This window comes from Nomascus leucogenys, chromosome 5 (genome assembly GCF_006542625.1).
Source record: "Nomascus leucogenys isolate Asia chromosome 5, Asia_NLE_v1, whole genome shotgun sequence".
NCBI classification, from domain to species: Eukaryota; Metazoa; Chordata; class Mammalia; order Primates; family Hylobatidae; genus Nomascus; species Nomascus leucogenys.
In genome coordinates, this window is record NC_044385.1 from 63,301,599 (window position 1) to 63,319,940 (window position 18,342).

An 18,342-nucleotide genomic window follows, 5' to 3' on the forward strand; every position below is an offset into this window, starting at 1 on the left:
AAACCTACTGTACTGTGTCAGTCTTAGGAAAGCACAGCACATACAATTATGTACAGTACATAATACTTGATAATAAACAATTATGTTACTGGTTTATGTATTTACTGTACAGTAAGGCATCGCTTGATGATGGGGATATGTTCTGAGAATTGTGTCATTAGGCAATTTCACCATTGTGCAAATATCATAGGGTATACTTACACAAACCTATATGGCATGGCCTACAACACACCTAGGCTATATGGTATAGCCTAATGCTCCTAGCATTAGGTTAGAGGTTAGAGCTCCTAACCTCTACAGCATGTTACTGTATTGAATACTACAAGCAAAATATAACACAATGGTAAGTATTTGTATATCTAAATCTATCTAAACATAGAAAAGGTACAATTAAAATATGGTATAAAAGGTTTTTAAAATGTCATGCCTGTGTAGGGTGCTTACCATGAATGGAGCTTCCAAGACTGGAAGTTGCTTTGGATGAGTCACAAAATAAACTCCAAGTGAATGTGAAGGCCTAGGATATTACTGTACACTTTTATACAACTGGCAGCATAGGTTTGTTTATATCAGCATCACCACAAACAAGTGAATAATGCATTGTGCTACCATTTCGAGACAGCTACAACGTCACTAGTGATAGGAATTTTTCAGCTTCCTATCTTACCAGACCACTGTCATATGTGTGGTCCATTGTTGACTGAAATGTGGTATATAACTACTTTATTTACAAAATAACATGAGTAATAAGAAAAATATCTTATTAGGAACTTTTACAATAGCCTATATTAATCTTAACATATAATATTATCTGCTTGATAAATATGAATCAACATTCATATTCACTTTTCTAATGACAATATTAATTTAAATTTAAAAGTATAAATTATGAAAAAAACCATATCCATGCAGTATTATAGACTTTCTCTCTTACCAGTCATAACCTGCAGCAAAAGATGTTTCAATTACAGGAGCGATGAGTTTTGCAGATGTCATAATGTATTTTTCTGCCATGGCTTTCCTGTATCAAATAAACCAAAAAGTTGTATTTAGAGATACAATATAAAATAGTTTGGATTTATTTCCTAAAATTTAAGTGTAAACATTATCTATCAAAACTAACATACCACAAAAGCCTACTAAACAATGGACAGGTACCATAGAAATCTATTTATGATTCAGGTCTAAAACCATGACTAGGAAATGTAATTAGCAAGCCATGATTGCCTGCTGGGTCAACAGTGTTCATTTCTTTTCTTTTTCTGCTTTATGATGCCTTCTGACAAACTGAAGAGATACTGGAGAAACACAAGGCCCTGCAGCAGAACTTACAGAGCCTACACTGCAGACACGAAAGTAAAGAGTGAAATTAAGACTGAAGAAATCGTGTGTGGTAAAGAGTAAAACTGAATTACTACTTGTTGCTTTTGTGTGTATATATGTGCATTTGTATCCGTGTGTGTATATGTATATGTACACGTACATATATAAAATATGTATCGTCAAGGTTACTGGAAAATCTCCAAGTGCTTTTCAAAGTGGATATACCAATTTATAGTGGTGGGTAAAAGTTCTCTTAGTCATTTCTTCTTGAATTTATATGTAAGTAGTGGTTTTTAAAACGGACTCAAAATGTATATACTATTCTATAACTTGTTCTTTATACTATGCTGTATTAATATAGAAATAATCTTTCCAGGCCGGGCGCAGTGGCTCATGCCTGTAATCCCAGCACTTTGGGAGGCCAAGGCGGGAGATCACAAGGTCAGGAGATTCAGACCATCCTGACTAACATGGTGAAACCCCGTCTCTACTAAAAATACAAAAAATTAGCCAGGCGTGGCGGCAGGCGCCTGTAGTCCCAGCTATTGGGGAGGCTGAGGCAGAAGAATGGCATGAACCTGGGATGCGGAGCTTGCAGTGAGCCGAGATCAGGCCACTGCTCTCCAGCCTGGGTGACAGAGTGAGACTCCGTCTCAAAAAAAAAAAAAAAAAAAAGAAATAATCTTTCCAAGTCATTCAACATTCATCTTGTTATTCTTTCTTTTGAACTTTATTTTGAGACAACTGTAGATTCACACGCATTTGTAAAAAATAATAGAGATTCCACGTACCCTTTACCCAGTTTCCTCCAACAGTAACATCTTTCAAATATCACAACCAGATTACTGTCATTGATAACAGTCAAGACACAGAATATTTCCACTATACTTCCATTCCTTTGTTTCCCTCCAACTCCAACCCCTTCTTCACCTCTACGAACAACCACTAATCTGACCTCCAGTTCTACAATTTTATCATTTTAAGAGTGTTATAAAGAATAAGATTATATATAATATTCTGGAATTGGCTATTTTCGTGCAGTATACTTCCCTTCAGATCTATCGAATTTGTTGCGTACATCAATAGTTCATTCCTTTTTGTTGCTGAGTAATATCCATGTTATATGTCAACTGTTACAGAAAAAGCATGTGACAAAATTCAACACTCATTCATCATAAAAACATAAGAAATAAGAGAGACCTTTCTCAACATTACTGAATCGTGATTTTTCCTTAGTTTGTTAGTATGGTGAATTACATTGACTGATTTAAAAATAATGAAGCAATCTTGCAGCCTTGGAATTAATCCTACTTGGTCATGGTGTGTAATTTTAAAAACATATTTCTGAATTTTTAAAAAACAGCTTTATAGGGATATAACTCATACACCATACAGCTCACCCAATATAAAGTCTACAATGTAATGGTTTAGGTATAGTCACAGATTTGTGCAACAAGCACCACAATCACTTTTGAAACATTTTCATCATCCCAAAAAGAAACATAGTATCCATTAGCAGACACTTCCCTGTGCCTATCCAGCCCCTGGCAACCACTAATCTACTTTCTGTCTTTATAGATTTGCCTAATTTATACCTTTCATATAAACAGAATCATAAAACATGTGGTCTTTTGTGAGTGGCTTTTTCATTTATCATGTTTTCAAGGTTCATCTGTATTGTATTGGTTGGTGCAAAAGTAATTGCATTCAATGGGAAAAACCGCAATTACTTTTGCACCAACCTAACAGCATGTATCAGTACTTCATTCCCTTGTATGGCTGAATAACATCCCATATTATGGACAGACCATATATTATTTATACCTTCATTAATTGTTGCACATTTGGATTATTTCTATTTTTCAATATTATGAATAATATCACTATGAAAATCTGTATACAAGTTGTCATGTGGACACATACTCTAATTACTTTTGGGTAAATATCTAGAAGTAAAATTGCTGCGTTATATGGTAAGTCTATGCTTAACCTTTTGGGGCACTTCTAGGCTGTTTTACAAAGCACCATTTTATACTCCTATCATCAGCATTTAAGAGTTCCAATTTCTCCACACTCTTGCCAATATTTGTTATTTTCTTTTTTATTATAGCATACTAGTAGGTGTGAAATAGTATCTCACTGCAGTTTTCAGCTGCATTTCCCTAGCAATTACTGAAGTTCAACATCTTTTCATGTGTGTATTGGGCATCTGTGTATCTATTTTGAAGATATATCTATTCATATCTTTTGCACATTTTAATTGGGCTATTGGCCTTTTTATTATTGAACTGGACATTACTTGTATAGTCTAGAAATAAGTCCCCTCTCAGATACATCATCTGCAAATATTTTCTCCCATTCAGTGGGTCGTCTTTTCACTCTCTGGATAGCGTCCTCTGAAGTACGTTAAGTTTTTAATTTTGATAACGTCCAATTTACCTATTTTTTTCTTATGTCACGTGTACTTTTGGTGTCATATCTACCAAACCTTTGCTTAACCCACAGTCAATGATATTTCTCTTTTTTTTTCTAATAATTTTATAGTTTTAGCTCTTCCATTTAGGTCTATAGTTCATTTTAGGCTAATTTTTGTGTATGGTGTGAAAGAGATGTACAACTTCATTCTTTTGCAAGAGAATATCCGCTTTTCCCAGCACGATTTGTTGAAAAGACTCTCCTTTCTTCTCTTAAATTTTCCTGGCACCTCCACTGGCTATAAATGTAAGAGTTTTTTCCTTGTCTCTCAATTCCATTCCATTCATTTATGCCTCTGTCTTCACAGTGTCTTCATCAGTGTTGCTTTCTAGTTTGAGCCCCAACTTTGCTTTTCTTTTTCAACACTGTTTGGGCCATTCTGGTTCTCTTCCATTTCCATATGAGTTTTAGGATCAATTTGTCACTTTCTGTAAAAATGTTGCTGGAATTTTGACAAGGGTGGCACTGAATCTGTACATTAATTTGGGGAGCACTGCCATTTTAACAACATTAAGTGCCTATCCATAAAAATATGACAGAATTTATTTAGTATCTTTATATTCTTTCCATGTTTTATGGTTTTCAGAGTTTAGGTTTTGCATTTCTTTCATTAAATTTATTCCTAATAATTTTTATGCAATTATAAATGTAATTGTTAATTTCATTTTTGGGATAATTCATTGGTAGTGTATAATATATTTCTTCTTTTTTTCCTGAGGGGGTGCACAGTTCGTGGAGTTACTGCACTACCAGGTCAATGCATAGAGCAGATGGAGCAAGGTCCTATTCAATTTCCCTGCTCCAAAAATCCATTTAACAGATTGTCCTTAGATAGCGGAAGCATCAGATATACAAATACTACACTTGATCTTATAGCCAAAAGGCTGAGAAGATATTAATATATTACTGCACTACACTATTGATTTTTGTATATTGATTTATTTTACTCTACAACTTCATTTATTCTAACAGTTTTTAAGTCGATTCCTTAGGATTTTCTAGGTACAAGATCATGTCATCTGAAAAAAGATGGTTTTAACTGTTCCTTTCTAATCTGGATGTCTTTAACTCCAGTTTTAAGTTTATTTGTTTTGCAAACTGCCAAAGATAGAATCTTCCAGTTCAATGATAAACAGAACTGGTGAAAGTGGGCCGGGTGCGGTGGCTCATGCCTGTAATCCCAGCACTTTGGGAGGCCAAGGTGGGTGGATCACCTGAGGTCAGGAGTTCAAGACCAGCCTGGCCAACACGGTGAAATCTTATCTCTACTAAAAATACAAAAAATTAGCCAGGCATGGTGGCAGGCGCCTGTAGTCCCAGCTACTCAGGAGGCTGAGGCAGGGGAATCGCTTGAACCCAGGAGGCAGAGGTTGCAGTGATCTGAGATTGTGACACTGCACTCCAGCCTGGGCAACAGAGCAAGATTCCATCTCAGAAAACAAAACAAAACAAAAAACTGGTAAAAGTTGGATATCCTTATCTTGTTCCTGATCTTAGGTGCAAAGCATTCAGTCTTTTTTTTTGAGACTGGGTCATGCTCTGTCTCCCAGGCTGGGGTGCAGTGGCACAATTTTGGCTCACTGCAACCTCCACCTCCCAGGCTCAAGCAATTCTCCCAAATAACTGGGAATGCAGTGCACATCACCACGTCTGGCTAATTTTTATATTTTTTTGTAGAGACAGAGTTTCACCATGTTGCCCAGGCTAGCATTTAGTCTCTTTCCATTAAGTATGATGTTAGCCATGAGTTTGTGACAGATGTCCTTAATCAAATTGGGGAACTTCCTTTCTACTTGTTTCTTGTTGGACTTTTTGTTTTTAATCTTGAAAACATTTTGAATTTTGTGAAAAAATTTTCCTGGTTTCTACTGAGATGGTTGTGCAGTTTTCATCCTTCATTCTACTCATATCCTATACAATATTATTATTAATTATTATTATTATTTGAGATGGGGTCTCACTCTGTCGCCCAGGCTGCTGTGCTGTGGCGTGATCACGGCTCACTGCAGACTCAACCTCCCCAGGTTCAGGTGATCCTCCACCTCAGTTTTTGTTATTTTTAGTAGAGCCAGGGTTTCACCATGTTGCCCAGGCTGGTCTCAAACTCCTGGGATCAAGTGATCCACCCACCTCAGCACCACAAAGTGCTAGGATTACAGGCATGAGCCACCGTGCTTGGCCACCTGTATAATATTAATTGATTTTTACATGTTAAACCAGTTTCACATTCCTGGGACAAATCCCATTTGGTCCAGATGCATAATTCTTTTAAATTTTGTTAATATTTCAATTTGCTTTTGAGTCTATATTCATATATTCATATGATATTAATCTGTAGTTTACTTCTTTTTTTTTTTTTTTGGTACGGTCTGATTTTGGTAGTAAGGTACTTCTACCTTCATAAAGGAAAGTAGGTTCTGAAAGAGATTATGTAGAACTTATGTTAATTCCTTTTTTTTCTTTTTCCAGTAACATCAGAGATTTCATTAAACCTGGAGGTCGAATTCATTTCGGAGTTCAATGATATGTCCAAACAATCAGGTACTATAATTGATAGACAACTTCCGTAATACATCCACAGTGCAAAACCATCCCCATTTCCTGTCATTCCCTAGTGAGAAAAATCCAGCTGCAGACTTGACTGCCTTCAGTGAAGGCACAGGGCAAGTTCTTCTTAAAAATAATACCCCTCAAGATTGACTCTTCCCGTTTTACACAGCAATTGTCTCAGCTTGGGACCAAAGTATTTATAAAGTAAGCAAACAACAGACTAGCGAACAGGGACACTTCTGAAGCTGGTGATGTAGAAATCCACTGCCAAGCAGGGTGGGGGGCCAGTCACCTCTCCCGGAGTGTTCCATATGTAAGCTGACACAACTTAACATCTTAAATACAGAATTCCAATCGAAAGAAAAGCAAACAAATGACAAAAAAAAACAGCAGTCAAGCATAAGCAATGTTACTTCCTCTGAACAGGGAAGCATCTTGCTCACTGGGAGATAAAGCGTGAACCTCTCATCTGCTGCTGTCTCCCGGCAACTGCCAGCAAGAAGCTGGGTGTGATGATGAAGAAAGATGGCAGCCATCACCAAGACCCCACAAGCCAAGCCATGGTCCCCTCCCTGAGGGCACAGTCCTTTCACGAAGCCATAAAAGACTGAGACCACAGCTCAGACCTGAGCACTCAGGGTTACCTACTGGGGTCGTGTAATATTCCTGATGTCATTTCTGCCAAAACCCAAACTGGTTCTGTTTTTTTTTTTTTTTCTGTTTGTTTGTTTGTTTGTTTGGGAGACAGAGTCTCACTCTGTTGGCCAGGCTGGAGTGTAGTGGCATGATCTCGGCTCACTGCAACCTCCACCTCCTGGGCTCAAGTGATTCTTCTGCTCAGCCTCCCAAGTAGCTGGGACTACAGGCATGTGCCAGCACGCCCAGCTAATTTTTGCATCTTTTTAGTAGAGACAGATTTCACCACATTGGCCAGGCTGGTCTCTAGTGATCCACCTGCCTCAGCCTCCCAAAGGGCTGGGATTACAGGGGTGAGCCACCGCACCCAGCCCTAAACTGACTCTTGAACAAAGAATCTGATTTGGCAAACCAAATCTTAGTGCAGTGTTCGCTCCTTCTCCCCTTACCCAGAACATGATTCAGATCCTAACATAAACACAAAAACAGGTCAGGGAACCAAAACACCGTTGTCTTGTCTCTTATGCAAAATACTGAGATAATGTTCATGATTCATTCTGTTTTCAGCAATTGTGTCCATTTTGAAGCTTCTCTGGAAGCTTCGAAACACTGCATTGTTTCCTACTAAATACCAAAATGTGTCACACAGGCATCACCAGTGGAAACTTTGTTTTTAAACATTTAGAAATAAAACAGTTTTTGACCCATAAGCCAGTCCTAACACATAGGGTAATGGGGATCGAGGCTAAACACACACAAAACTACAAAATATTCCCTAGAAAAATGCAAGATCCTCAGAAAATCAAGATCTCCCTACCAAACAACCTACCAAGTCATCGCAGAAGAGGTGAAGACTCCTCTCAAAAGATAAGTGCCATAGAAATAGAGCTTGAAATACTGAACATGATTTCTCGAAGATCCTTTTTGTTACCCCAAGAGAAGTGGAGGCAGGGGAGAGAGAGAGCGAGCAGTTTCCCTTCCCTCTGGATCCAGGTGGATGTCAACTCTGACATGCAGGGCAGAGCACCAGGCTGCAGGAATTGGATGCTAATTGCAATCGCTTTTCACTTTGGAACGTTTGCCAGGAAATTGTGAACCATTAAGGGGATGACTGGGAAACCGGATCCATCTCTGTGGCTGGGGATGTGTCTGAATGATTCTCACAGGCTCCTTGTCTGCTCAGTGACCCTGTTGGTCCTATGGGTATCTGAGCCAGGGAATTAAAATGGCCAGTCTGACGTTCTCAAGCACCGCCATGGACACCCCCACTGCCAGCCCATGGTCTACAGCCACAGCGATCCCAGCTTTCCAGACAGGGTTCTGAATGTTATCTGGAATGCAGACACAAGTGTTTTGAGATACACCGTTTAGGGAATAATTCCACATGGAAAGGTACAATGTGGCCAAGATCTCGGCAGGGACCCAGCCCTCAGATGACAGTCTCCAGAAAGAGCATGAGACACCAGTGTCTGTTTAGGTTTGCCCAGAGCCCACAGCTGTCTGTGCTGCAGGCAACACATCCTCCTGCGGCTCATGGGGGGCCAGGAACCCCGGTGCTTCTGATGAAGAGTTATGCACCATTCCCTCAGCTGGGTTGTACATTCACTGGATGTCAGAAGTTTCTGAAACTGCTGTGGGGGCAGGGGAAGGAGTCGCAGAACAGTCTGGTCCTGTCCTCTGGACTCTACAAGTCATAGCGGTTCAAACTACGAGTTTGGGTAGCTCTGCCAGCTGTACTGGAAGTGGTCTGTTAAGATATTGTTGTAGCCATGATAGTCCCCATGCAGGGGGAAGAGGAGGCCACTGGTGGGGCTTCTCCAGTGGGCTCTGGTGATGCTCCTTGCTGCTCAGGTCCACTGTGGTGCCAGGAGGAGGTGCTTCCTGACTTCCTGGTTTGCATCTTACTTGGTCTTGTTGTAGAGGAAGACCCCAAGGACGGCAGTCATTATGCCCAGGACATAGGTGCTAGTGACTGGGTTGGGCAGCATGATCAGGGACACTGTGATGACCATTATTCTCTTGGTGGCATTGACGACTGAATAGCTCAGGGAGCTGACGAGGTTGAGGATGCTGAAGGCGATGACATTCTGGGCAAAGTTACAGAAGCCACTGACAGCCAGAAGCAGGAGCATCCAGGGCCACTGGGAGACGTAGTCAAGTCGCCGCTGACCAGGAAAGCCGAGAGGTCCACCAGGACCCAGGTGGGGATCATAAAAAAGACAGCGTGGCAGCCCAAGATGTTGAGCAGCGGGAGACGGTGGATCTGCAAATCTCCCAAGATCTTTTTGGAGAAAATGTTCTGAAGCAAGAAGCACAGCGTGGCAGCCTCCTCACATGTCGAAAGCCAACTTGGTGACCATGGCCATCAGGACGCCACTGAAGATGGGGATGAGTGACAAGTACACCTTGGTACTCTGCTTCTCCTTTATAATGATCTGGGACAGGAGGACCACCCAAATGGGCATGGTGTCCTTGATGGTGTGTGCCCATAGGACATGGGCACCTTCCAGAAGCTGACGTGCACTGACAGGGACACGAAGTACTTGCCCAAGGCGAGTGGCAGCACGTGGTGCGGGTAGAAGCGCGGCGGCAGCAGCAGGCCAGGCAATGGATGCAGACTGGGCCCGGGGCCCGAGATGAGTGGTGTGGGGGGCACACGCCAGGCGTGCAGCAGTGGCAGGAGCCCAGCGTACAGCACCAGGATGTGGCACAAGGTCACCAAGAACGGGAAGGCGCTCAGGATCACCTTGTTGACCACGCTGCCCACTGCAGCCGCCGCCATCCTGCCCAAGTGGCCGCCCCTTCCCGCCCCTGATATAAATTCTTAATAGAATTCTCCAGTAAAACCCATCTGGGCCTAGAGATAGGTTTCTTTTTTCAGAGTTTTAAAAGTATCATTCAATGTCCTTAAGATTTACAGGGCTATTCAAACTATCTATTTTATTTATTTATTTATTTTATTTTTTGAGACGCAGTCCTGCTCTGTCACCCAGCCTGGAGTGCAGTGGCGCTATCTCGGCACTCACTGCAACCTCCGCCTCCTGGGTTCAAGCAATTCTCCTGTCCCAGCCTCCCGAGTAGCTGGGACTACACGCACACGCCACCACGCCTGGCTAATTTTTGTATTTTTAGTAGAGATGGGGTTTCGCCATATTGGTCAGGCTGGTCTCGAACTTTTGACCTCAGGTTATCTACCCGGCTCAGCCTCCCAAAGTGCTGGGACTACAGGCATGAGCCACCGTGCCCAGCAAACAATGATTCTTAATGAACACTTGGACATTTCTGAATTATGAGACCCTGGACTTTAAGTATTCTGTTTTAGCTGGCTTTCTGGATACCACTCCAGCAGAGGAAGGAGACACTCCACCTTGCCACTACCAGGTGAAGGTGGAAATCCAGCCCCTGCCACATGGCCTCCGTTGACACCCAGAATAGGCAGACGGGTCCTTGTATCTGTTGGGCAGGGTGGGAGTTCTTGCTTTCCAAATAGTCCATCCTACTAACATCATGATGGGAGGGCGTTGTTACAACTGGGTGACAGTTAAAGCCCTGACGCTCTACTAAGCCTCCTCTGACACTACCCAAGGAGATAAGGTTGGGGGATGCTTCAGTACTGCTGGGTAGGGGTGGAATTCCAGGCTCCCCACGTGTCATCCACTGACATCAGAGGAATGGAACAGCCTTTAGGGGTTAAAGTCTTAGCTCCCCACTTGGCCTTTTCTGACACCACCCCAGTTGTACTTTTAATTCCACCCTCAATCTCCAGTGAAGGGAGAAAGGCTGCAGACTGAGTTCAATCACCAATGGCCAATGATAAAAATCGATCATGCCTACATCATGAAACCTCCATATAAACCCTAAATGACACAGTTCAGAGAGTTTCCAGGTTGATGAACACACGGAGGTGCTGGGAGGGTGGTGTACCCAGAAAGTGCATAGAAGCTCTGCACTACTTCCCCCATATTCTGCCCTATGTAGCTCTTCCATTTGGTTGTCTCTGAGTTGTATCCTTTATAATAAAGTGGTAAGTATAAATAAAGTATTTTCCTGAGCTTTGTGAGCTCTTCTAGAAAACTACTGACCCTGAGGAGGGGGTAGTGGGAGCCTTTCATTCATAGCAGGTCAGTCAGGAGTTCAGGAGGCCCAGGCTTACAGGCTTACAACTGGCATCTGTAGTGAGGAACAGGGTAGTAGTCTTGTGGGACTAAGCCCTTGGTATCCAGGGAGACGGGTAATTGGTTGTTGGTGTGAGAAAAACCACACATTTGGTGTCAGAAGTGTTGTAAGTAGAAACAAGTTATAGTACCATATTAGAGGAAGGAAGAAATGAAATAAATAGAATTTTGTCTCTGAGAGCTGATCCTTAATTGTGAGGCAGGATAAAAAAACATAAAGACGTCATTTTTGAAATAAAGGTAAGATAAAGTTCCAATAATGTACCAAATGCAGAGGGAAACAACTGACAGAATAACTGAGATTGAGTAATTGAGATTAGCACGAGCACTGAGATTATTCTGAATGAGAAAGGGAGAACCAGTAAGTACAAAAATGGTGAAATAATAGCACTATTCAAGAAATATGTTGAATATAAAAGTTCTGTAAGAAACAATGCACATTCAACCCTTTTACAAAAATTAAAACTAAATTATTTTGTTTCAAATATTATCTTAATACTAAACATTAAATATTTTAAATAATGTAATTAATAACTACATTAAGCTTAAAATATTACCTTTCACGTTCCATTTGCCTGAGGTGATCATTTTTTATAGCTTCAGTTACTAAGTTAGTATGAGAATCATCCTGGTAAAATAAAATGGAAGAAAAAGAGAATAATTCAGAAGTAAACAGCAAGAACTTAATTTTTGTTTTGTTTTGTTTTGAGATACAGCCTCACTCTATTGCCCAGGCTGGAGTGCAGTGGCATGATCATGGCTCACTGCAGCCTCCACCTTCCTGGGCTCAGGTGATCCTCCCACCTCAGCCTCCCAAGTAGCTGGGACTACAGGGGCATGCCATGATGCCTGGCTAATTTTTGTAATTTTTGTAGAGATGAGGTTTCACCATTTTGCCTGGGCTGGTCTTCAATTCCTGGGCTCAAGCAATTTGCTCACCTCAGCCTTTCAAAGTATTGGGACTATAGGCATAAGCCATGATGTCCAGCCACAAACTTGAATTTCTAATAAGCCTCCCCACTAATTAGTTTTAAAAAATGGAGAGTAAATTAATCCTCCTATTTTCCCTTATGTAAATTAGAACTTTCTTTTTTCATATTTCTGATTACCAATCACATTCTCCATTGAACTAACCTATTCTAAGAAGCTGATAAAAGGATCAGGATGGAAAGATTAGGACCAAGTACACAGAAGCTGGGGTTGTTAGTACAAATATGTAATACTTTAATTCTAAACTCAAATATAAATGCTTCAATCATCAATTACTTAGTATGATCCATATCTCTACTCCCTATTAAAAACACAGATGATTTTACAACACATTTTTTCTCAATATGAAAATAATATATAATAATTAACATTTGCCCAGCACTTAACTATCTTCCACGTACTACATTTCTTTTGTTTGGTTAGTTTTGTTTTGAGACAGAGTCTTGCTCTGTTGCCCAGACTGGAGCACTGTGGCATGATCATGGGTCACTGCAGGCTCAACTTCTGGGCTCAAGCCATCTTCCCACTCAGCTTCTCGAGTAGGTGGGACTATAGACATGTGCCACCACACCCGGCTAATATTTTATTTTTTTTATTTGTTATTTTACTTTTGAGACAAGGTCTCACTCTGTCATCCAGGCTGGAGAGCAGTGTTGTGATCACAACTCACTAAACCCTTGACCTCCCCAGGCTTAGATGATCCTCCCACCTCAGCCTCCAGAGGAGCTGGGACTATAGGTGCACACCACCAGGCTGGCTAATTTTTTATTTTTTTGAGACAAGGTCTTACTCTGTCACCCAAGCTAGTGTGCAGGGGTGTGATCACGGCTCACTGCAGCCTTGACCTCCTCGGGCTCAGATGATCCTCCCACCTCAGCCTCCCACGTAGCTGGGACTACAGGTGTGCAACATCAAGCCCGGCTAATTTTCATATTTTTTTGTAGAGATGGAGTTTCGCCATGTTGTGCAGGCTGATCTTGAACTCTCAGGCTCAAGCAATCCTCCCACCTCGGCCTCCCAAAGTGCTGGGATTACAGGTGTGAGCCACTGTGCCCAGCTGCCAGGTACCATTTTAAGCATTTCACATGCATTAACTCATTTCATCCTCACCTATAATCCTCACCTTAACCCTATAAGATAGGTTATAATAGTTAATCCCATTACATATATAAAAGAACTGAGGCACAGGGAGAGTAAGAGCTGAGTAGGAGAGCCAAGGCATCTGGCTTCAGAGCCTATACTCTTTACCCACTATGCTACAGTCCTCTTGTAATCTATTTTTTTTTTTTTGAGATGGAGTTTTGCTCTTGTCACCCAGGCTGGAGTGAATGGTGCGATCTCGGCTCCTGCAACCTCCACCTTCCAGGTTCAAGTGATTCTCTTGCCTCAGCCTCCCTAGTAACTGGGATTACAGGCACCCGCCACCATGCCCAGCTAATATAATCTATTAAGAAAATCTACTAAAAGTTCAACTCTGTGAAATTGAAAATGTACCATTTTTAATTACAAACAGAGGCAATTTCATATGGTTTTCCTTAAACTAATATACAGTATGCCAATATTTTATTTGTAAAAATCTGGAAAATATTTCAAAAGCATTTATAATCTCATAGCTCAGAAACTACTGTTTCTATATTGGTGTCAATTCTTCCAGTTTATGTTCATGTATAGGTGTGAATAGCTGTATGTTTTCACTTAACATTACATAATATTTCCCTAGGTGTTTGAAAATATGACTTTTGATAACTGCATTATGTTCCACTCTATGAATAAGGATAAGGAATTTATTTCACTTTTTTTTTTTTCAAGACAGTGTCTTGCTCTGTCACCCAGGATGGAGTGCTGTGGCGCAATCTAGGCTCACTGCAACCTCCACCTCCCAAGTTCAAGCAATTCTCCTGCCTCAGCCTCCCAAGTAGCTGGGATTACAGGTGCCCACCACCACACCCAGCTAATTTTTGTATTTTCAGTAGAGACAGGGTTTTGCCCTGTTGGTCAGGCTGGTCTCGAACCACTGACCTCGCAATCCACCCACCTCAGCCTTCCAATGTGCTGGAATTACAGGTGTGAGCCACTGCGCCCAGCGTTTGCTCTTGATATATTTATACACAGCTGAGGTTCCCTCTGCTCCACAATGGCTCTTAATAGGTGAAATAAGGATTTGGAGGTTTCTTGGTCAAGATATTACCCTTGGCCAGGCTCATACCTGTAATCCCAGCACTTTGGAAAGTGGAGGCAGGTGTATTACATGAGGCCAGGAGTTCAAGACCAGCCTGGGCAACATAGCAAAACCCCTTCTCTACTAAAAATAAAAAACTTAGCCGGGCCTGGTGGCGCATGCCTGTAATCCCAGCTACTCGGGAGGCTGAGGCATGAGAATTGCCAGAGCCTGGGAGGCAGAGATTGCAGTGAGCTGAGATTGCACCACTGCACTCCAGCCCGGAAGGCAGGCTGTCTCAAAAAAAAAAAAAAAAAAAAAAGATATTATGCTTAATGAATGACATGGAATCTTATTTTTTTTTTGAGACGGAGTCTTGCTCTGTTGCCCAGACTGGAGTGCAGTGGCGCAATCTCGGCTCACTGCAAGCTCCGCCTCCCGGGTTCACGCCATTCTCCTGCCTCAGCCTCTCTGAGTAGCTGGGACTACAGGCGCCCGCCACCACGCCCGGCTAATTTTTTGTATTTTTAGTAGAGACGGGGTTTCACCGTGGTCTCGATCTCCTGACCTCATGATCCGCCCGCCTCGGCCTCCCAAAGTGCTGGGATTACAAGCGTGAGCCACCGTGCCCGGCCGGAATCTTATTTTTAATGATTTTTTTTTAACTAAAATTGTGCAGTCTGTTTTAAAATTGTGCAGTCTGTTTTAACCATAATCGCTACCCCATTTCAATAGTCTCATTCTCAACCCAATTTAAATAACAAATGAAATATATCAATAATAAAACACATTGATACAGGCCTGGGAAAAACCCAAGAAGTCATCTATTCCGGCTTTCTCATTCTGAAAACAGAAAAGCACAGATAAGTGGGAAGTGGCTATAGAAATGTCTTTTTTATACTCACACTTGGTGAAATATATTTATCTTCATCAATTTCTAATGGAACAGCAATCAATTTTTGGAATGCCTTCTTCATTTTTTCTCGGTCTCCAACAGCAAAATAACAGATAATTAGGTTGTAGCCTGCCTTCAGATTTGGTGCCATGCTCATTATGTGCTCATATGAATTAACAGCATCCGAATACTGACCAGCCTGAATAAATGTAACTCCAATGTTCTGCATTATTTTAATCCTAAAAGAAAAAGACAGGATTAGCTTTAGAATTCTGAACTCTTTAGTATGGCATTCAAGCCATTCAAAAACAGTTTTCTTTTTTCCTCTCCCACTTTACTTCGTTTTTGTTTTGTTAAAGCTTTATTGATAAAAGCTTTATATACATACCATAAAATTCACTCATTTTAAATATATGATTCAATAATTATTGCTGTATTTATATAGTTGTGGAACTATAACCACATCCTTATTTTAATTCATTTCCATTACCCTAAAAATAAAACCTGTGCTCATTAACAGTCATTCCCCATTCTTATCCTCAGCCCTAGGTAACCATTAGTCTTTTTGTTTCGTTTTGTTTGTTTGTTTTTAGACATGGTCTCTCTCTGTCGCTCAGGCTGGAATGCAGTGGCATGATCTCTGCTCACTGGAACCTCTGCCTCCTGGGTTCAAGGAATTCTCCCACCTCAGCCTCCTGAATAGCTGGGATTATAGGCACATGCCACCAGACTGGGCTAATTTTTGTATTTTTAGTAGAGATGGGGTTTCACCATACTGGTCAGGCTGGTCTGGAACTCCCGACTTCAGGTAATTCGCCCGCCTTGGCCTCCCAAAGTGCTGGGATTACAGGCGTGAGGCATCATGCCCGGCCCATTAGTCTATTTTCTGTCTCTCTGTCTCTTCTAGGCATTGCACATAAATGGAGTTATACAATTTGTGATATTTTGTCTTGCTTCTTTCACTTGGCATAATTTCTTGAGATTCTTCCATTTTGTAGCATGTATCAGTACTTCATTCCTTTTTATGTCAAATAGCATTTCATAGTATGAATATGTACCGTATTTTATTTATACATTGCCTACTTGGTAGACATTTGTCTTATTTCTACTTTTTGGCTATTATGAATAATTTTGTTATGAATGTTTGTGTAAAAGCCTTTGTAACAATCTATATTTTCATTTCTCTTGGGTATATACCTAAAAGCAGAATTGCTGGTCACATGGTAAATTTGTGTTTAACTTTTTTAGCTAACTGCCTGTTCTCCGAAGTAGCTGCACTATTTGACATCTCCAGTGAATGAGGTTTCTAATTTCTCTAAATATTCACCAAAACTTATTATTTCTTTGATTGAAGCCATTCTAATGGATGTGATCCCACCTTATTTTAAACACTGTTCAATATAATCCCTCTATTTCAACTCAATTAGTTTATTCATAATTCTCTGATCAGATCATAAAGACTATTATTTCCCTGAATGGTCTCAGGTGTTGCCTTTTTCTCAGATGTTATCCCTTCTCTCCTCCTAAATAGTCAATATCAAGTATGCCTCCTTCATAAAGCCTTTCTTGATCATTCTTGTTCTCAATAATGATTTCTTCCACTGAATTATTATAGCACCCATTGTCTTGATCATTGATTATGAAGCACTTAATATATGTTACTCAATACTATTTTTTTTCTAAAATGCTCAAATTCTTGGTCTTACCTGGCTTAAAAGTACTTCAAGGGCATTGTGTTCTGTAAGTTAGGTAATATTTGCTAATGATAATGAGATATTATGTAAAATTCAAAAACAAATGATCTTAAAATGTGGTACTGCAAATAAATTAACTTTCACAGAGAAACTGTACTGTGCCTAAGGGAAATTATGATCAGTAAATATCCTGGAAACTTCCTATGTCCCCACAGTTATCACTAGACCACAAGAGAACTTACTGTTTCTGCTCCTGAATATTATAAGAATAGAAAATATCCCGGCTTCCCCCTCTTCTAAGACTCAGAAGTAATCCTCTTCTCTCACTATTTCATTCTCAAGCTACAGCAAGAACATAAGGGAGGCTTAATTTCTAGCCTTGTATTGATACATTTGATATGTTCTGGAGGACTGCTATTATGATTTTGTGTCCGTATTAAGTTATATCAGGGTAGTAATGGCCTTCAGGGTTAACCCCTTTACTGGTCACTTAGCTTAGTTTTATTTCATATGATCACATACAATGCTTTAACCTTTAACTTGTCATTATAAAAATGTGTACAAGTAGTAAGAAGGGAACAGATCAAAATACTACACGTATGAATCTCATGTACAAATACTTCAAAATGTTCAACCCACTGAAAACAGGTCAGAAGAGTTATCTTGTTTTAGAAAAACACTTAAATTTTACAATTATTATCTATCGTTATAAACTTACCTCATTTGCTTATTGACACTTGGAACTCGGTCTAATGCCATTCGGTAGAATTTAATGGCTTTGGAATAATTTCTTTGCTTTAAATAGATATTTCCCATATTCATTTTCAATATTCCTAATTAAAAAAATATAATGAATAATATTCTCATTTTTCCATTCTTTGATATTTTAGATGACTTTTAATTCATATTCTCTGAAGCATTTCTCAGTTATGAAGTCTCAGACATTATCTAAAACTCTAACTTTAAGGCCGGGCGCGGTGGCTCACGCCTGTAATCCCAGCACTTTGGGAGGCCGAGGCGGGCAGATCACAAGGTCAGGAGATTGAGATCATCCTGGCTAACACGGTGAAACCCCGTCTCTATTAAAAATACAAAAAATCAGCCGGGCGAGGTGGCGGGCGCCTGTAGTCCCAGCTACGTGGGAGGCTGAGGCCGGAGAATGGCGTGAACCCCGGGGGGCGGAGCCTGCAGTGAGCCGAGATCACGCCACTGCACTCCAGCCTGGGTGAAAGAGCGAGACTTCTCAAAAAAAAAAAAAAAAAAAAAAAAAAAATTCTAACTTTAAAACAGTAATACTTTTCAAACTTACCTCCTGTGAAGAAATGGAACTTAAGACAGATTCCTGAAACTATGGCTAGAAAACAACTGATTTACATTATTGTGCTTTACATTATTGTGCATTCTTCTAAGAAAACATGGAATTTAAAAGTTAGACTCAAGAATGCC

General features: G+C 40.6%; 1 protein-coding gene and 1 pseudogene across 3 annotated transcripts in view; both read right to left on the minus strand.

The window, feature by feature from the left end:
- The window catches only part of IFT88 (intraflagellar transport 88), a 126,390-nt gene that overhangs the window by 68,508 nt on the left and 39,540 nt on the right, over positions 1 to 18,342 (minus strand). For all 3 annotated transcript variants that reach the window (XM_003279164.4, XM_003279166.4, XM_030813268.1), the window contains 4 exons: positions 17,615 to 17,729; positions 15,213 to 15,441; positions 11,717 to 11,787; positions 935 to 1,021 (listed from right to left, as the gene is read on the minus strand). In XM_003279164.4, the coding sequence (XP_003279212.1) occupies positions 935 to 1,021; positions 11,717 to 11,787; positions 15,213 to 15,441; positions 17,615 to 17,729 (502 nt within the window). The remainder of the gene's footprint in view (positions 1 to 934; positions 1,022 to 11,716; positions 11,788 to 15,212; positions 15,442 to 17,614; positions 17,730 to 18,342) is intronic.
- LOC115835351 lies at positions 4,515 to 4,694 on the minus strand (annotated as a pseudogene).